This window comes from Mya arenaria, chromosome 10 (genome assembly GCF_026914265.1).
Source record: "Mya arenaria isolate MELC-2E11 chromosome 10, ASM2691426v1".
NCBI lineage: Eukaryota > Metazoa > Mollusca > Bivalvia > Myida > Myidae > Mya > Mya arenaria.
The window spans coordinates 28,033,574-28,054,643 of NC_069131.1; the positions used below are offsets into that span (position 1 = coordinate 28,033,574).

Consider the following 21,070-nt stretch of genomic DNA (forward strand, 5'->3'; position numbering starts at 1 on the left):
GTAACACAAAACTGTTACTGGTATTTTATTGAAATACTGCAAACGGATTTCAGCTCACACAGCCAAGGATATATGCTGGGCCTGATACAATCACTGTCATTTTTCTCTTCTTAATATTTAGTTCATCACTTGTCTTCACATGCTTTCCTGCTTCTCGACATGTGTTACATATTGGCTTCAATATCCCATATTCTTCTTTTAGTATCCTGATCTCTTTGTTGTCTTCAACTTCTGTGTCACCACAGTGAATGCAGACTTCGTCGAAAAGCTGAGTCACACCTGGAATATTTACATATAATATGTCAAATAACGAAAAGTTTACCAATTCAATATATACCAGATGCAACTGATTTTGCGAACGTATGAACAGCTGTGCAGTCTGATCATGGTCAAAACTTCTCGCTATTCAGAAAGATTTGTTTTCAAGCAGCCCTTTAAAAACAACTATATTGTTATGGTATTGTTAGTCATTTTTAGGTGTTTTGGAGGACAAACGTATAAGAAGTAAAGAAGCATCCCCGAATCATTTTACGTTCCCTATGTAAAGCACCGATACACGTGACCTTGGTTTGAAGGCTCATTTGAAAAAAAACTGTTATGCCATTTTTATAATGATGGGGGAACTTCAACTAATGGTAACTTACAAAAACATAAATTTAATTTTTATTCTATAAGCTATGTAAAGGCGAACCAAATACCCGCTAACTTCACCAAAGTTTTCCAGATTAAAATGCATTATCCCTCTATTGCATCATCAATCCAACACGTGTGCCTTAACAAAAGATTTGTAAGATCACGATACCTGAAAAATGGAAGTAAAAAATCGTCTAACTTTTGTATGATGTTTGAAAATGACCACAAAAATAACCCTCTATCAAACATGACATAGTGACAGGTACCCGGTGTTTGTATTTTTGGACACATATATATATATATATATATATATCCAGGAACCTTCTTCTTATAGATAATACTAATTGTCAAATCTAGACAGACACGTGTCCTGTATTAAGCTTTATTTGGAAAAACATGTTTTGGTATCTTAAAATGACTAGCTCATGGTTTTGGACTTAACATTTGTTTTCCCGGCTATGCATCTGAAAACACTTATTTTATCATTATTATACGCTATGATATCAAAATTGCCGAAACAAATACAGTTATAGCATTAAAAAAGAATTTTGGTTTTAGTGGGGTTCGAACCCACACCAGTAAAGTTAAGAAAAATAGAAAACAGCAGGCTAATCCACACGGCCACGGAGACCTTAGAAAGACTCGGGGATATGTTGACCTGTTAAGGATACAATGATAACATCACGAGATAATGTCATTCAACCAATCACGCAACACCACAGCCGTAATTAATTTTCAACCGCGTTATAAACGCTAAAGAAAATTGTGGTCTTTAAAGACGATATATTAGCAAATATCAACATTTACTGAAGGGTTCAGCTTTTGGTATTTTTTAAACACTCCTTTTAATTTGCCACACTTTATTTCATAAATAAAAACATGCATTTTAAAAACCATGAGGGAGTCACTTTAAAAGTTTAAATTATTTAAGTGAAGGTTAGCCTTGGTATAGTTGTACTTCTGTGGAAGCAAAATTGTAAGCGTTATCTTAAGCAAATACACTGAGTTTATCAAACGGAGGTCAACATTATACATGTGCATGTGCATGATAAACGCTACAAATACTGGATAGTAGACTATCATTTACTGTGCGTAAGGAAGGAAATTATAGGGTAAGATATATTTTTTTATAATCAGCTACGAAGAAACGCGTTTACTTTTTATACGAATCACATTATCTGTCCCTCATTGTTTAAACCTTTGGAAGTGTTGCATTTGATTTAATTTAATATTTATTTCATAATCAGCTACGAAGAAACGCATTAACTTACGAATCAAATTATCTTTACCACTTTGGTTTAACCTTTGGCTCAAGTATATTCGATTTAAGTTAATGTGTATAGCAAGACGAACTAAATTTTGACCTTCACGATAATTCACTGTCAGTATTCGTAAATATTATTACCATCCTTCTAACAGCACTTGCACTTTTTGATAATCGATTTTTTTTCATTTTAGCAGTGTTTGCCTTCTTGAGAACTAATATATTCTTTTAACAACACTCTATGGTACAAATATTTATTTATTTATTTCTAGCATTTGCCCTTTTAAATATATGTTATTTTCCTTCTAACAGCACTTGTCCTTCTTTATAAGTATTAGTTTCCTTCTAACAGCACTTGCCCTTCTTTATAACTATTATTTTCTTTCTAACAGCACTTGCCCTTCTTTATAACTATTATTTTCTTTCTAACAGCACTTGCCCTTCTTTATAACTATTATTTTCCTTCTAACAGCACTTGCCCTTCTGTATAACTATTATTTTCCTTCTAACAGCACTTGTCCTTCTGTATAACTATTAGTTTCCTTCTAACAGCACTTGTCCTTCTTTATAACTATTAGTTTCCTTCTAACAGCACTTGTCCTTCTTTATAACTATTAGTTTCCTTCTAACAGCACTTGCCCTTCTGTATAACTATTAGTTTCCTTCTAACAGCACTTGCCCTTCTTTATAACTATTAGTTTCTTTCTAACAGCACTTGCCCTTCTTTATAACTATTAGTTTCCTTCTGACAGCACTTGCCCTTCTTTATAACTATTAGTTTCCTTCTAACAGCACTTGTCCTTCTTTATAACTATTAGTTTCCTTCTGACAGCACTTGTCCTTCTTTATAACTATTAGTTTCCTTCTGACAACACTTGTCCTTCTTTATAACTATTAGTTTCCTTCTGACAACACTTGTCCTTCTTTATAACTATTAGTTTCCTTCTAACAGCACTTGTCCTTCTTTATAACTATTATTTTCCTTCTAACAGCACTTGCCCTTCTTTATAACTATTAGTTTCCTTCTGACAGCACTTGCCCTTCTTTATAACTATTAGTTTCCTTCTAACAGCACTTGCCCTTCTTTATAACTATTAGTTTCCTTCTAACAGCACTTGCCCTTCTTTATAACTATTAGTTTCCTTCTAACAGCACTTGCCCTTCTTTATAACTATTAGTTTCCTTCTAACAGCACTTGCCCTTCTTTATAACTATAAGTTTCCTTCTAACAGCACTTGTCCTTCTTTATAACTATTAGTTTCCTTCTGACAACACTTGCCCTTCTGTATAACTATAAGTTTCCTTCTGACAACACTTGACGTGATAATGATTACTATTTTCCTTCTGACAGTACTTGACCTTCTTATTAATTATTCGTTCCTTTCTTTCAGCACTTGACATTTTTAATAATATTTTTTTATTATCATTTTTAACAGCACGATGCTGCAATTAATAGAACACGTTGTGTTCACCATTGTTCTGGCTGTGCTTATAAGTATATACTACCGCAAAGGACCTCAGTACTTCTTCAAGATCATTGTTCTGGCTATGAAAGGTATGTATTGTTTATGGATGGTATGTAATGCTTTACTTAAGTTAATGTTATGGTCATACATCATTTACTTCATTCAGTCTATTGTTCAGTTATTTTAAACAAGTAGTCCGATTAGCTACATCGTTCTTAGATCCAATTAATACCAATATTGTAAACCAGCCCAGATCTTATTTCAATAAAAGGAAAACACCTGTTACCCGTATAAATATATGCTTACCTGTGACTTGTGGAGATTTACCATTGTAATTTAATTAATATTTCACTGCTTCAAATAGTGAATTTTCACTGTGATGAAATTTAACCTCGCTTTCACGATCTTACACTTAAACAAACAAAACTCTTTTAATGATATTTTACCTATTACTATTTAAGAACTTGCAACGTTAAATAAGTGCTGCCGTAGAGGTTTGTTAACATAATTCCATAGTAATTACTTGATATGCTGAATTGAACCATCATCATGTCTCTCATGGTGGTTAAGCAGACACTACCTCTTAATCCCATTTCAGTTAGTTAATTACAGAGCCGATTAGCTAATTAATATCACAATGTCGCTTAAGATAACCTTAAAAAAGTAGAAATTAACTGATTAATACAATAATTCTGATTGAAATAACAATAGTTAAAGTAGCGATAAGCTTATGTATAACATTATGTCACTTGAAATGTACTTAGAAAAAATAGCAATTAGTTTATTAATACCATAACATATTTTGAAATATCCTTAGTAAAAAATATCAGGAAGCTTATAAATACCATAAAGGCGCTTAAAATTATCTTGGCTAAAATAGCAGTAAGCTTATTATTACAATAATGTTGCTTGAAATAACCTTAGTTAAAATAGCAGCTGGATGTTTACTACCATAATGTCGCTTGAAGTAGCCTTAGTTAAAATCAGGGGCGTAGCTAGCTCTCTATTCATGTGGATTCATAATTGTGGTATGGGAGTTCGGGGGCATGAACCGGATTGCACAATGGTGCAACCTGATGCATTCAGGGCGGTCTGTGGTGCTTTTTTCGTACAGGAAAATGGATAGCTTTAGAATCATTTATTAACAAATAGACCCTTAACTCAGCAGATGGCTGCTTTTTATTCTTTCTTTTTATGTCAGAATTATGTGGATTCAGCGGCGTACTCGCGTATAGGCACCTATGCGCCTGGTTAAAATAGCAGTTAGATGTGTATTTCCATAAAGTCGCTCAAAGAAACCTTAGCAAAATAAAAATAACCTGATTAATTTCTGAGCTGTTGTTTCTTTACAAAACTATTGTTTAAGAATTACCCGGTGTGAAGTCTATTATCGACATGGTGTTGAAAAGTGAGGTATCGAGCTTCGTGAAGTCTACCAGCCTGGCCCAAGATGTGGTTGCTGCCAAGCCGAGGGTGGTTCTACCGAGAACAGGTTGGGGTTTTCTTCTTCTAAAAACACGGTGTAATAAACCTAAAGTGTCCTATGCCTACCTGAAACATCATTTGTCCGTTTAGTTGTCAGCAAAAATGGAATTACATGATTTTTTGCATATACATGTGTATATGTAAATTGATATATTCTTTGATTGGTAACATATTTTTTTTTGTATCTTTCGCTGTCGGTATATGTATCTTTACTAATTACGTAACTTTCACGTGCTATATATACACACTATAAACAGGGAAACCATTATGCGCTATTTTTAAACGGGTAAAATAGGCTTAGACAGCAACAAAATATTGATTAGATCATGTACACTTGTGTATTATCAGCCTCATTATAACTAGCTTTAGATAATTCTAGACTTGTTTTGAGGATATAATGTTTTTGCCGATTTTGGGACCATCCGGTTTCTAGCCCCTTAAACATTATCTTTAGTACTAACAACGTCTATGTCTTCGTTGAAGGTTTCACCGCGGACGAGCTGAGGTCACAAATGGAGAAGCTGTTGAAGCGTGAGTCCAACACCGACAAGGACGGTAATGTGTTCGCGTACACGTACACACTGAAGGACGAACACTACCGTCTGCAACAGGAAGCCTTCGACATGTTCTGTGGTATGTTATATTAACGCTTGACTTGAATATTATGTAGATATATGGCCTCGATATCTCAAACAACATTAAGTATCTTAAAGCAGGGTCAATCTTATCACGCTTCTGTTGTTTAGGTATAGCTTGTGTTTTATTCTCATTTTAAAAAGTTCTGATACTTTTCTAGACAGTTTTCTTCATGATAATCATGATTAACCCTTTGCATGCTGGGTAAATTGTCGTCTGCTCAAAAATGTCGTCTGGTTTATTCTAAATTTATTTCAATTTACTTAAAACTTTGGGGATATATTGACTGAGTGGCAAACAGCTTGGAACCTGACCAGGCGCCGAGTTACTCTGTGTCTGGTCTGGTTCCAAGCTGTTTGCAACGCCTTTAAAATTGCCATCAGCAGCCTAAGGGTTAAACACATTTCACTTGAAAATGTTATTTTAACTAAGTAGTATAGCCATATGAAATAAGATACTTTAGTTTGTTACTCTTAAAATTGTTCGAGAAAATGGGGCCAGATCCCATGCAGGGTGATAGGCTGATAACATGAAATGTTAACCCGAGAAAGCTAATGTCAACCGAGTTAGAGTTAGGGGCGTAGCTAGCTCTCTATTCATGTGGATTCATAATTGTGGTATGGGAGTTCGGGGGCATGAACCGGATTGCACAATGGTGCAACCTGATGCATTCAGGGCGGTCTGTGGTGCTTTTTTCGTACAGGAAAATGGATAGCTTTAGAATCATTTATCAACAAATAGACCCTTAACACAGCAGATGGCTGCTTTTTATTTTATTTTATTTTTGGTCAGAATTATGTGGATTCAGCGGCGTACTCGCGTATAGGCACCTATGCGCCTGGTTAAAATAGCAGTTAGATGTTTATTTCCATAAAGTCGATTAAAGAAACCTTAGCAAAATAAAAATAACCTGATTAATTTCTGAGCTGTTGTTTCTTTACAAAACTATTGTTTAAGAATTACCCGGTGTGAAGTCTATTATCGACATGGTGTTGAAAAGTGAGGTATCGAGCTAATGTCAACCGAGTTAGAGTTAACATTAACGCTTCCAGGGTTATCATTATACTTTACTTTCATATCAAAGGGGTCATAAAATTAGTTTATTACACACACGAAATGCCTAGCGTCTACTAACTCAGATTTTCAACTATATTTTATAAGCGCCTTTTGCGCACAGACGCTTGATAAAGTAAGAAATCTATTTTTAGGGTTAAAAATAAAAAAAATTACGTATTAAAAATTCTTACACGAGCCATTCCTAATAACTAATGATGACTATTTGTAATTTCATAAAGGCAATGTCACGTAAGGTAAAGTAAATGTGATTGTCTCGAGTATGTACTTAAAAGTAGAAAAAGTTTTCGCGTTCATGTACACGCCTAAGAACAACATTGATATCTTCAACATAAATTATTGGCGAATCGGCATGTTTGCCAGAAGGCTTTGTCATTATCTGTGATAGTTAAAGATGCACTCTTACTCCCAAATAAGATTTATCACAATCAATACTGTTGTTTAAATATTCCAAAAATTGATGAAAAAATGTCGAAAACATTGGTTCTTTTGAAGGATACCGAGTTTAATTTGAAAGAAATGTGCATAAAACATTGTATTTCTACCTTATGAGACTATAGTAGATCACAGTCAATTTTTAGCATTCACAAATCATTTAATATGTGTGCGTTTTCAGCTATTAAACACTCGGTTACAATCTTGTTATCACTAATTAAAATTTTCCATAAATGCATAATTTAGTAAGTAGTTAAAGGTTTATCAGTCAAATTTTATGTTTGTTATACTTGTGTATGTATTGATTTTGAATAAGAGTGTCACTCTTCTTAGCGGCATCGATACCGTTTCGTTTTGTGGCTACATGTGTGATTATTGTTTTTAATTAACGTTAACACCGAATGTTTAGGGCGTTTGGTTGATAATAAACTAGTTTTGGTAAAAAAGGTTACATTGGTTTCACAAGCTGTTACTTGTTGTGACAATTTCAAATAAAATGAAAACCAGTTTTATCGTTTGTTTTACGTAAACCGAAACTGCTTTTTGAAACTTTCGGAACCCCCTCCGGAAGCGGTTTCGTTGGTTCATTCAATCTGAAAACTAGCTCACTTTAAAAAAATCAACCTGGCGGACAATTATCCACCATTAATTAAAACAGGCAGCCATCGACCATCTGAGGTTTCGTTGTTTTAAAGAAATTCAGAAATAGTGGCTACATGCAGATGCTCCAACATGTTATTGAAGCTGTACCCAAAACAATACAAGATACAAAATAAAATAGAATTTATTTCACGTCGGATATACATTAATTAAAACATAATTACAACAGCTCTTTTCCGACAAAATCCAATCAAAATACATATCAATAATGCAACAATCAACGTTTTTGTTGCTTTAAGCAAACTTTTTGAAACAGGTTTTCAAACCGCCGAAACTCTTGAAACCAAAACTGAAACTAGTTCGGTATCAATCAAACGCCCTTAATAATGTACATAGCCTATGCCATAGGTTTATTGTAAATAGATTAGCACTTCCAAATGAATTTAATTTTCAGTTTTAGATACTTTTCTTGTCTGGTACAGCCGTAAAATTATGCCGAGTTGATTAAATTGTCCAGCCATATGCCTATCTTTATTCCAGAAAAGACCGGTTATTCAGGCGAGCATGATGACATTGTCAAGGAATTCTTCCACGCTTTCATGCACGAAAACGCGCTCAACCCTATGATTTTCCCTGCCCTCAGGTAAGTAGAGAAGAACATGAGCATTTAAATGACGATGCCCATGATGGTGATTGTATTGTTGTTGATGATGACGATGTTTATACTGCTACTGCTAATGATGATGATTTTATTGTTGTTGTTCATGACGATGTCCATATTGCTACTCCCCATGAGGGTGATTTTAGTGATGTTGTTGATGACGATTTTAATTCTTCTACTGTTCATGATTGTGATAGTATTGTTGTTGTTGATGATGATGTTATTCTAGATTAATGGAAACGGAGGTCGTTAGTATGACGGCGGCCATGTTGAACGGAAGTAGCGAGACTGTTGGATTCCTCACATCCGGCGGGACGGAAAGCAACTTGATGGCCGTCAAGACGTTCCGAGACATGGCCAGGGCGCAAAGAACCAACATACGGCGGCCAAATATTGTACACATACGTTTTGTTTCTACTTTGTATGTATATATATTTTGCGTTATTACTAAATGCAGCATACGGTATGACTTGTAATGGATTTTAAAATTTAACCATATGCATAATTTTAAGATATTTTCAACATTACATATTGTCAAATCGTTAATAACGTATCTTATCTTAGATCAATACTCGCTTAGACTTCCGGTGACAAATTTTACAGACTTCAACTGCGCATGTGCAAGGTAGCGCCTTTAACGGTCAATCATATTCCTGATTCCCTCTTGTGTATAGCTAACCGTTTCATTATCCAGATTGCGCCTATAACGGTGCATCCGACAATAGACAAGGCGGCCCACTATTTTGACATGGACGTCATCCATACACCTGTTGGCAATGACTTCAAGGCTGATGTTAACGCCATAGAGCAGGTATATTAATGCCATTTTTCAAAAGCATATCCTTCAGTTTTTAAAGTTGAATTGCTATGCATTGTCAGAAATATATATATAAAAAAGTAATAACGTTTGAGGAGTTTGATTGTGAAAAAGTTGGATGACATGAGTTGGATGACATGAATTTAAATCTAAATGTAGAAAAAAAGGACAGACTGAGCGTAGCGAACGAGCCCTTCCTATTAAGATTTTACTTCAATTCCACTTACTGATTTTGATTGGCTGATTCATTGTCAACGCAAACTCTTACACAGGGATTGTGTATCGGATGAGTGGCAGAAGGCGGACCTTTAAACACCCGCGAAAGTTCTGAATGTCTAAGCCTTATCTGAAATGTAGGTTGTATGATAATTCTGCTTAACGTGTCGGACATTCTAAATTACAAGTAACAGTTTGTGTTGTTTGTTTATATATCGTTTCTGTTTAAGGCGATTAACTCGGACACTGTGATGATTGTTGCTTCGGCACCGCAGTTCTGCCATAGCGTGATTGACCCTATAGAAGAAATAGCCGCTCTTGCAGCCCGGAAAGGCATTCCACTCCACGTGGACGCCTGCTTCGGGGGATTTATGTTACCATGGTAATTGTATAGTTTAGGGAATAGTGTGTGTACGTTTAATTTATAGTGATGTCTGGTAGCCTAAATGACCTCGACGTTTTTGTTTGTCTAAAAACGTTTTAATACGGAATATTACTATGAAACCTTACATTTATTTGACCTTGGTACCAACTGACACATGACCATAAAACCTATCTGACACTGGACAAAATATATAAGTTGCCGAGTCTTCTATGAATTAAGAAGTGATATTCAAGTTCAAATATGTGCACGAAAAGACCCGTTAAGCCATTTTAAACTGTGGCAGTACACTTCCAACCAAACACTGTATCTTTTATTTACCAGGGTGGAGAAACTCGGCTATAAGATTCCCAAATTCGACTTCCGGATCCCTGGTGTGACGTCCATTTCCGCTGACGTTCACAAATATGGATACAGCGTTAAGGTAAAACGGTCACTTAACATGTGCAAGCACGTACTTAAAAAAAACCCATAACACGTCTTATAATAAAAATACACTAGCAAACATACGACGTCATACTTTTTATGATTAAGAAGGAATGGCCGCGCCAATGTGATGATTTGTAGAAGTAATTTTCAGATATATTTTTTTTAGAAAATATATCTGACATGAAGCCAAAAGTGATACTCCAAAACTCACTGTTCGACCAATTTCTGCATGACGCCGTTCAATTATAAAAGCGTTTCCATGTTGACATGTAATAAAACTAAGTTTAATCTTGCGCATGAGGTCTTAAAACTCTTCCCCATGATAAATAATGAGAAAAAAACGTTCTGGTGAAAACGGTTGTTTCACCCTCGGTCAAATTATGTTTAGTTTGAATTTAATTAATTTACAACGATTTTGGAGCAAATTACAACATCCTGTTTTTTCACTATCGTTTACAAGTAAATTCAAATGAAACTGGGAGTCCTGGGGCCGTGATTACGAACAGTCTCAAGTCCAAGTCTAGACTCAGACTCAGAAAAGCATTTTCATAAAGGAAGAAATCATATTTATTTCATTTCTTTTACAAAATGTAGGTATATATTAGTAAAATTATCAAATAGCAATATGTTTCAGCACGTTTTACCATGAATGCTCTGATAAAAAGAATATTAATTTTGCAATAATGAGTCTTGAGTCTGAACTCAGACTTGAGACGGTTCGTAATCACTGCCCCTGATGGTTAAAAGCAACTGCGTTTAAAATGTACTAATCACAAAGACATTCTTTATTGTGTTGCTTAATATAATACTACTAAGCAAACAGGAATGCGTTTTAGTGACGATCATTAAGGCGGTCGTTAGCTGATTTGGGTAGTACGACCAAAGTTAAGGCACCGTTTAAGAGACGCAACGTGCATCTGCTTTATCGTTAATTCTGATCGTTAACCTACGACCCGTTAGCTTACGGAGCATTTTAAACATTCCTAACTCCTCGGTCATTTGTATGGTAAATGACCTCAGATGTATACCGTTACATAAGTTGAATTAGTTCGTAAAATTTTGAATTATATAATTAGTAGTGTTAAGCTTGTATTTGTAGATCTAAGCTTAAATTGATTGCCAGTGAAGTGTAGTATTGCAAGCATAATTAGGATTCCCAAGAGTTAAGTCATTAAGTTTAACTGCTGAATTGAAGTTACTACGCTATCTACTTGCAGCCTAGTTAAAGTTTACCGATTTTTGACAGTGAAAACCGTCCATAAACATCCGAGGTTGTTTTCGTAAAAAATGGCCGAGGAGTGCCGAATGGCATTTTAAATTTACACCGAAAGAGAAATCATGTAGAAAAGATATTTCGATACAGTTAAACTCTATTTTACATTACAGTAATTTCTTCTTTCAGGGTGCCAGTGTGGTTATGTACCGAAATGCAAGCATCAGAAAGTTCCAGATTTACGCTTACTCCGAGTGGCCGGGAGGCTTGTACGGCTCACCCAGTATGGCGGGGACTAGACCTGGTATGTCCAAAGAATAGCATGTCGCTTGCAATACTTTTTGAGATTATTCGAGTGTAAAGAAATGAACGGATCTGAATTTAAAAATCTAGCGTGTTGTGCCGTATGTTCCACGAATGTTGGTTTATACTAATTTTTTTAGCTCGATTGTGACGAAAGCTGATAGAATCACTCTCGAGTCCGTTTCCTGGGCAGAAACCAGTACTGAGTCCTTTTTTGGAGAAGCTATGAGAAAGTACCCCTGGTGGGGATCGAACCCACAACCTCTTGGGTGAGAGGCGGACACCTATACCACTAGACCACTCTCACCCTAGAATGTTGTCCGACTGCCTTGTGATGGTCCAATGAGCCAAATCGTTTTAAATGTTTATACGCTACAGCTAAACATATTTTAAAATTTAAAGGCAAATAACACGATAGAAGCAATAAAACAAATGTTTATTTAAAAAAATGGAAACCTCAGTCAGAGTGACCAGGCAGAAACTTTGTCGCCTTGCTTTGCCTGAAAGCACTATGGGAAATTAAAATACGTGATAATAATGCAAAGTCGAACAAATTACATAAATAGAAAAAATCTATTTTAATATTCATCCTCATAATCATTTAGTGCAGTATGCAAGAGGAGTCCGTGACAACGAATAACACAATTTTGTTTTTTTGAATGAAGTAAAAAGATATGTCTGAAGTTCCCAGAAAATTATAATTTCCATAGATGTTTTAAATGCAAGATGGCCACCAAGATGGCCGCCAGAAAGTGAAAATATACCATTTTTGTAAGCTTCGTCTCAGCTGCACCAAGTAATAGAGATATATTCACTAACATGTTTATCTGATAACAGAATGTAAATGTTTTAATATTTTAATTGTCAAAAAGACTCATTTTGTTTAAAAATATAATTGACTCGGTTTTTAGGCGGCAACATTGCGGCGGCCTGGGCTGCTATGAAAGCGCTAGGGGAGGACGGATATATGAGAAAGGCTAAAGAACTAATGCTGGTAACTGACAAGATGAAGGAGAAGGTTAAACAAATCAAGGTATAATTCGGATCGAGCTTTTAATATATATCTTCTACACCTTCCTAGATTTATAGTCGTTTTATGCACTACAATTAAAACGGCAATAATAAATGCGAATGTTAAGTATTTATGATAAGTGGTAGTTTTCCCTATTATACACATTTGACCAATGATCATTTTCTTTGTTATTATTAAACAATTAATTTTTATAAAGTACAAAATTAACATAAGCGTTTGTTTTTCTTTCTTGGATAACATTGCATTATGTTATACCTTGTACATCTTTTTTACAGATTACAGTGCATTCTATTATCTTTTGTACATGTATGTGTGTATTTTGTCAGAATTACATTCAAATACTTGTTCATGAGCTTTATGTACAATGTGTGTTGCGCCGGTGGCATTTTATCACGAATTAAATGAGTTTGTGTTTGAGTTTAATGGTTTGTGTTCGAAAACAAATATTCTTCCCCCCTGTTTGTTATCATGTAACGCTTTAGTTATAAATAATTTACCTCTGCAATCTTATCTTTCAGGGTTTGTGCCTTATGGGCGAGCCGTGTATGACTGCATTTGCCATTGGCTCGGACGAACCTAACCTGAACATACAAGCTGTGGCAGATGCCATGGAAACCAAGGGTATACCTTAGGGAAAACCTTAGTATACTTTAAGATTATATTTTTATATAAATATTAAAAGAAAAAAATCCTATGTACGAAGGTCACTCCATTCTGATTAGTTTGTAATACCTCTGATTGTTTGATAACGTTGAGCTCAATGAAGAGTAAACCGTACTATTCTTAATCACATAGGTTGGAAGATGGAGAGAAACCAGCTCCCTGACTCGCTCCATTGTTCTATATTGCCCCATCATATATCCAAGGTCGACAAGTTTTTAGATGATCTTGAAGATGCTACCGATATTTGCAGGGTAATTTATATGTTTTGTTTACTCCTATATTTCAAGGGTTAAAACAAACCAATTATAAGATCTTTTTTTTTCTTTTTTAAAACGTCCGAAGGCTTAATGCAAATCGCGAAAAATTTAAATATTCTGTATACGTGGATCAGAAACGAAAACGTACAAAAGTTCTATAAGGTATTGGATCACGTTTTACATTCTTCTTTTTTAATAAAAATGAACTGGAAAATACCACAGCCCTGCCCACTATCTTGATTAGTGTACACAGAATGATAGCGAGCCTACCTAACCCGATGAATCTGACCGACCCCATACCCCGTTGCACCTAAAAATCCAGATCAGAAAATTCATTGTGTTATTATCGTCATGGTTTCAGAACAACAAAGCACTGGCAAAGAAAGGCACGGCTGGTGTGTACGGAATGATGGCGAATATTCCAGACAAAGGCATTGTCACCGACTTTCTGGTCGAATTCTTTAGCGAAGTCTACAAGTGTAAATAATTGAAGAACTGCTCTCGACCCTCTCGTGGAGATTAACGGGCAAATGTGCAATAACATTAATTAAAATGTTTATTATCCATTACTGAATAACGCTACTGTTATAAACGCTTTTACGTTTTTAAAAAGGTATTTGAAAAATAGTTAGATATAATAATTGTTTACATGTACTTTATGTCTGGTATTGTTGTAATTAAAGATATAAGTTTGTGTAAGTTGATGTCGTTGCTTTTGAATGAAAGTTGTGGTTACAAAAAACACAATAAATTGCGTGTTTTTGTATAATGATTCTAATTTAGGGATAATTCAATCTGCATATATCAAATGATGTTTCGTGATTCACATGCGCACTATGAATCAGTGAATGCATCGAATACGGGTGACCGTTAGTCCTTACACCTGCTACTATTGTTTAGTCTTTTGCGTAATACTCGGTTTTACTTACAGCACCTACAATACATATATACACAACTTACACAGGATATACACAACTCAAAACTCAATTCAATCAAATTGAGAATTGATGGCGGGACTCATTAATATTAATGTTATACTAACGAGTTCACTCTTGTATATATTTATTTCCAACTGGCACTAAAATTATATAGATAAACTAAAAATGCTAGGAAAATTAACATAAACTTTTGATTCGTCATCTCTCTTCATCGTTTCTCTACATGAAGATTCATCAGATTTTCCTTTCATTTAATCATATGCCCATGAAATTTGAATTGTTGATTGCACAAAACAATTCCTTGTTTACTTAAATAACATCACTAACGACACAAAATGCCCCTATGCAGAGGTTGGCTCGCACTTCATCGAGAGCATATGAAATATGGAGCTCTGTTCTCTGCTGCCAGGGTGAGAGTGGTCTAGTGGTATAGGTGTCCGCCTCTCGTCCAAAACTTCGATCTTCGCAGCCTCTCAAAATGAGCACCAGTACTGGTTCCTACCAAGGAAACGGATTCGAGGGTGATTCTATAAGCTATCAGCGTTCGTCACATTCGAGCTAAAAGTAATCAGTATAAACTAAATAACTCTGTCGGCATCAAAGTTTTTTATTAATTATTTCAAGGTTCAACATATTACAAGTTATGATTAGGACTGCCATATAAGGAACCCCGAGAAAGAGGAGGACATGTATCCGGCGAAATGTTCAGAATTATAATTTCTATTGATGACGTACACTTCTTCTCCGAATTTAACGTTGACGATGAAGGAATGGGACGACTGTTCGTACTGATTTGATTCACAGTGAAGACGAGCAATCACTTTGCTGTCATGGACAACATCAACATGTGATGGAAGTGATTGTGTTGGGTGCTTGATTGTGACGGTGAAGACGTAGAGACCACTTTGCGGTGCGACAAAGAGACCGTGGTGAGAATGGTAACCGTTGCCTTCGTTTGTGAGGACGTTGTCAAAGATTATGGCCTGATTCGCACTGACGTTGAGAAGGTCGATACTGAGGAAGGCGGAAAATGCCACAGGTATTTCCGGCGGTGACAGAACGAATCGCTTCTGTGACAGTATTCCTAAAATGATAAACCATTATAAACGAATCATTTGGCAGATATTGATTTAGTTCTGTTTACCTATTTTGTTCTTAAAATGACCGATCGTTTTTAAATTTGTTAAACTCAATAGTAGTAATGAAAAACTGATTTTACGTGCCCATTGACAAACCAAGGTAATAAAACTGAAACATTCCCTAATGCATACATATCTACATATGACCGCTATTACTTGTTGAAATTTCAGCGATGTCCTTGTGGTCACTCCAATCGCTTTCTAAATGTTTTAATTCTTGTTGCCCAACTTCGTCAGTATCGGAGACATCAGGTTCCGTCGCATGTTTATAATTGGATTCATAATCGGTTGACTCTAGCAAGGCGATTCTTGCTTCTTGTCTCGCCACGGTGGCCCTCAAAGCATCTATCTCTGCTGTTTGTGTGAGCAGCTGTTGTGTCAACGCTATCTCTGTTTAATAAATGTACAACATTTAGTAAAAATAGAAATTATGCTTCGATTGGGTTTATGTACAGTATCATGTTTTATTACAAAAACCTAATAATAATAATATTCACTACATGTAAATGCCATATTCAATGACTATGGAGGACAATGTGGACAAAGGAAACTCTTAAAACTATACAAAAGTTTTACTGACCTCTATCCTCGACTTCTGATAGTCTTTTTTCCATGTTCGCAAACTTATTCATAAATTCAGCTTCATTGAATCCATGACACGGGATCAAACCGGAGAAATAAATTAATATGAGTAGATGAATCATTGCTTAAGTTATGAACTGTTAATTAAAGCTAATAAATAGGTTACTTGTATCGCTGTGTTATATTTAAGTGTTACCATAAGAAGCATCATACTGTTATCTCTATAAATGTCCCCATGCCGTGACGCACCTTTGACTGAAACAGCTTTAATTATTTTTTTTACTGTATAGCAACATGTTTATTAATATTCCATTTAGTTAATAGCAAATAAAACATTTTGAAGAGTTTTGAGCGAAAAAAAATCATTAACAATATATTTACTATAGTTCTGCTTTGAGGACGAATTTTGGTGGACATAATGTCCTTCTATTCGTTCGCAGACTGCGATTCTAGGATTAAATGTCAAACAGTTACGTCTTGAACAATGAACATATTCAAAGAGAGGAAAACGAACTCTGATCTCCTTATACATGACTCTATCTCTTCCTATAGAAGTGAGACTCCAACTTGTGTTTCATTGGCAGTGTTATGCTGATGTTTTGTATGCAGTTTATAATAATTTTCCCATTTCAAGTTCAAATTACGCATTATCATTAGTTCGGTTATGGTACTCTTGTATTTTTGTTTCAGAATGAACAACAAACGTTCTTACCCTTGAAACGCCTAGATACTTGTTCTGTAGCATCAGTTAGATATCTACCAAAAGTATACAAATGATTAGTTTATGGTATTTGTTAACAATTGTATTGCATTCTAGTATAAAATCGTTGATACATTTTCAAAGAAAGAATAACTAAAGATAGTTCTGAAAGCGTGTTGAAATACTTTTAAAAAAAAATGTGTAATATTGTTAACGTCCTTTAGGAAATCAATTTTAATTTATGTATAGTAAAACAGATAAAGCTGTTAATTAAACTTTTCAGTGTAAATGTACATGTTATAGTTAGATAACTAATGTCTTAATGATTAAGAATTGGCGGAGTGAGTGTAGCGAACAGAAGATGATATTAAGCAACTTTTCCAGTACTATTTGTACGCATATCCATTATCATTATTTGACGCCTCTTGGCTTATGACAGAGGCCGACTAACCCCAATTAGCGAAAGCTATGTGGGACATGGATGAATGCCAAGTTAGCGATATACCAAAACACTGTAGTTATGAAGTGGATATAGCTTAAATATTATATATGGTAAGCCTTCATAGCACAGTGGATACAACACTGGCCTGCAATTTTGGGGACACCGGTTCGACCCCGGTCTCCGACCAGATTCGTTACAGAAAAAACTTTTTTTGGTGCCAATCTGGTGTATAGCCCCTTTAACATAGTTTTAAATATGGACTTGTAACGAGATAGTGTTTTGCTCTATACTGATATATTATACTATGTTAAAAAATATACTTGATAACATAATCTTGAATTGTATCGTTTTCAAAAAATTCTTAAAGATTATTATTGGAATAATAATAATACCTAGTCAAACTATTTAATTATTAAGTTTTATTTTAAGAAACCTATGTCAATATAGGAGGTAGGGTAATTTGACATGGTACATACGTGAACATTCACAATGTTTATGAAAAATAAATGCATTCAAATCAGATCGCAGATTTTCATATTTAAGTTCAAAAATTGATGTTTTATGCATTTTTTTCAAACCGTTAGTAACGCTTTTAGCCATAAAATATTAATTTTCGAATGGAAATATGAATATATCTGCGATCTTATATTTTGTCAGCAGTCTTATATCACTGGTTTGCAGATAGTTACGCAAAAATGTGCTCATTTCAAGACAAAAAATAAAACAGTTGTCAAAACGGTAAATCTGTGAGAGTGCAGCTTTAAAAAAATAGCACATCATAATAACCATTTCAAAAATGAATAACATGGAAAACTGCATAACTTCAATTTAGAGTCAACAATTTCGAAGCCTTCTTTTCGCCCCTATTTTTCCCTATTCTCCCGTACTTGATTGGTTGAGGATTTTTTTGTAAATGAAAAGAAACCTTTGAATTCAAATTCAGCAATACGAATGAGTGCTAAGACCCTTGTGAAGGAATTTGTTTGAGGTTCCGGATATATTAAGAAAAAAATGACTTGCCAAAATATATATACATATATTGATAATTGAAAATGACTTGACCTACATGCATCATTTTTGTCTTTTTCTTTCTTCTAACTATATGACCATGATCCTTGAAAATGTTTTGCTACTGATTTTATTCCCGTTGTTACATGCTGCCATTGTTGTTTATTTCGGATTTCCATTTCATCATAAAAAACACACATTCACAACGTCGATTGATATTTAAACTTTAATAACCAAAACAATGACATTGAAACAGTTTACAAACCTAATAAGTATTCAGAATATTAAATAAAAATAAAGAGAATAGTTGTTGCGAAGATTTATTCAACGTAGGTTCAGAAAACAGTGTAAAAGCTTGAGCAGATATTTAAAAATGTCAGAATTGGAAGCCTTAAAAGTGGTGGTTCAGCTACGAAAGTTTATACAACGTAAACGGAACAAGTTGAAAAGCTTAGAAAAAATTCTAAGACGCCCATATTAGAAAGCCTGAAAACGAGGAATACAACCCTGTGATATAAACCTCATTGTTATAGTCCCTATTTACAACAAAGATCTCCTCGCCAGTGTTTACGTTAACAATGAGTGATTGGGAGGTCTGCTCGTACTGCTTACTCTCGCTGTGCAGGCGGGCAATAACATTTCCATTGTGGATTACTTCAGCGTGAACTGGGTTTGGTTGGTTGGGATGTAGCAAAGTAATTGTAAAGAAGTAGATTCCGCTTTGAGGAGCGATAAATAGTCCATGGTTGGAATGGTATCCGTTGCCTTCGTTAATCAGAATACTGTCGAAAACGATGTTCTGGTTTGCGTTGACACTGCCAAGGTCAGCATTCTTGAAAGCGGAAAACGCTACGGGCATTTCCGGTTGGGAGAATACCAAACGCTTTTGCGACCGGTGTTCTGAAATTGGAAGGTGTCGCTTAGGTATTTGATATTCATATGGCAACAAGGAAAGGCGTGCGTACTTTAATTATGAGAGACAATAGCGTATAAATAAGTTCGTTTAAAATGACGATATTATTTATTAGGCGTTTTATCTACGTGGTATCATTAATAAGATATAATTATGTTACATTTATAATATAACGCATTTTCGTGCATAATAATATCGTTAAATAATTTTCGACAAAGCAAAAGGTCGAACCAATACCAATGTTGGCCATCTCATCAGGAAGTACTTGTTTGACAAGATTGCTTTCGTCGACAGTTGGATCGTATTGACCACGATCGTCAATGATGCTCGTCTGGAAATCTTTAGCCAGGCAGGCTAACTCCAGCTTAGTTATCTTTTGTTGCTGATCTGCTACTGTTGCCCGCATGCTTTCCATTTCCTCCGCCTGAGTCTGCAGCTGTCTCCGTAGGTCCATCTCTGGGTGTTATTAAACAAATCACATCATTGTTATCACCAGTAGTTGTGAATACTTGCTACGAACATGACAAAAGTTTTATGTCAGTAATAACATACTCATACAAGTACAATGCTTCTTTCTTCGGGGAAGGTTGGGGCGAGGGTATGGGGAAGGTGGTAAATGTTTTCATATATAATTATATAAACCAACATTCTGGAATGTATGTTATGTACAGTAAGAAGCCGAAAATGATGTCCAATAAACATGCCTTAACCAAAACAATAGTTCTTAAAACAACTATTTCAGTATCATATTAAAAAAATCTTCGATTGTAACTATACAAGACGGAAACTATTTATTTTCAAGGAATATTTAAAACAAGAGGCAACAGTGATTATCAAACGCATCTCATTTGAAACGTTATAATGATGATAGTTAGAAGCAATATTGTTTTAAACTAACACGCTGGTCATACCTCTATTTTCCATATCCTCAAACCGTTTCAATAGTTCAGCTTCATTAATCCCATGTGAAATATTGATGCAAAACGCGCAGACCGCAATTAAAAGAAACATAGTTATATCAACTGCTCACGACGGTTACACTATGTTGAATGAGGTTATCTGTAGTTTGCCGGTCCCTTGTTTCTACGTATGTGTGCATTACACAATACTTTTATCTTTGCGTGACATTTGTGTCCCTCCTCAGTGCTTTTGGCGCAATGCGATTTCATGTGGGTTAAATAGTTCACATCATTTATTTAATTAACTAAATATTCATTAAATAGCTATATGTCCTAAATATATAAACAATACTTAAAACATGATTGTTTGTAAACATACTAGTATAAATTTGGCTGACCATGACAGTAGTTCAAAGATAGACAATAACTATTGTCCAAGGCCGCTCGTCTAAAATGGGTTCACCCCAAGCCGAGCGGAGGGTGTTTTGCGGAAGGATCCCGAGTTTCCAAAGAACACCCTGCGCGATGGTTGGGATGAGCCTATCCTACACGAGCGGCCATGGTAGTTGACATTTCTCCCAAATCAGTTAAACTGTTATTTTTTCGCTGGAACTCTTTAGTGCGTAGTGAAAATAATTCGCGTAAAGATATGTGATAATTTGTGGTTGTCATAGATATGCGTGTAGCAATTTAAATTAGGGAAATAGTCAAATCGTCCTTTAAATAGTGTTGAGGAGAGGGCAGCATTATTTCTTGAATGCAGCGAACGAAACACTGGGTGTCATTTTAAGCGATAAATGATTTATTTGGATTTTAAAATTTGCCATCTTCATTATTGGCGATAATTGCGTATGGCAATTTAAATGTAGTTCAATGCGTGTG

The 21,070-nt window shown here is 35.1% G+C and overlaps 3 protein-coding genes across 3 annotated transcripts; 1 reads left to right on the forward strand and 2 right to left on the reverse strand.

Annotated features, from left to right (window-relative positions):
* Nucleotides 1–1,690: 1,690 nt before the first annotated feature.
* On the forward strand, nucleotides 1,691–14,192 carry LOC128206493 (sphingosine-1-phosphate lyase-like). The gene is made up of 14 exons (XM_052909001.1): nucleotides 1,691–1,745; nucleotides 3,334–3,452; nucleotides 4,730–4,855; nucleotides 5,332–5,481; nucleotides 8,134–8,236; nucleotides 8,484–8,649; nucleotides 8,949–9,065; nucleotides 9,518–9,669; nucleotides 9,994–10,093; nucleotides 11,501–11,615; nucleotides 12,526–12,647; nucleotides 13,166–13,268; nucleotides 13,443–13,561; nucleotides 13,929–14,192. Exons 2-14 carry the CDS (start codon nucleotides 3,338–3,340, stop codon nucleotides 14,052–14,054), a joined length of 1,614 nt encoding a protein of 537 aa, XP_052764961.1. The 5' UTR covers nucleotides 1,691–1,745; nucleotides 3,334–3,337; the 3' UTR covers nucleotides 14,055–14,192.
* Nucleotides 14,193–15,106: 914 nt separating this feature from the next.
* On the reverse strand, nucleotides 15,107–16,351 carry LOC128207035 (caprin-2-like). The gene is made up of 3 exons (XM_052909831.1): nucleotides 16,225–16,351; nucleotides 15,801–16,034; nucleotides 15,107–15,589 (listed from the first exon to the last, which is right to left on the reverse strand). Exons 1-3 carry the CDS (start codon nucleotides 16,346–16,348, stop codon nucleotides 15,153–15,155), a joined length of 795 nt encoding a protein of 264 aa, XP_052765791.1. The 5' UTR covers nucleotides 16,349–16,351; the 3' UTR covers nucleotides 15,107–15,152.
* A 2,329-nt stretch (nucleotides 16,352–18,680) lies between these two features.
* On the reverse strand, nucleotides 18,681–20,335 carry LOC128206973 (complement C1q tumor necrosis factor-related protein 3-like). Its single transcript, XM_052909735.1, has 3 exons — nucleotides 20,201–20,335; nucleotides 19,527–19,745; nucleotides 18,681–19,276 (listed from the first exon to the last, which is right to left on the reverse strand). The coding sequence occupies exons 1-3, from the start codon at nucleotides 20,298–20,300 to the stop codon at nucleotides 18,840–18,842; spliced, it is 756 nt and encodes a 251-aa protein (XP_052765695.1). The 5' UTR covers nucleotides 20,301–20,335; the 3' UTR covers nucleotides 18,681–18,839.
* Between the last annotated feature and the right edge of the window lie 735 nt (nucleotides 20,336–21,070).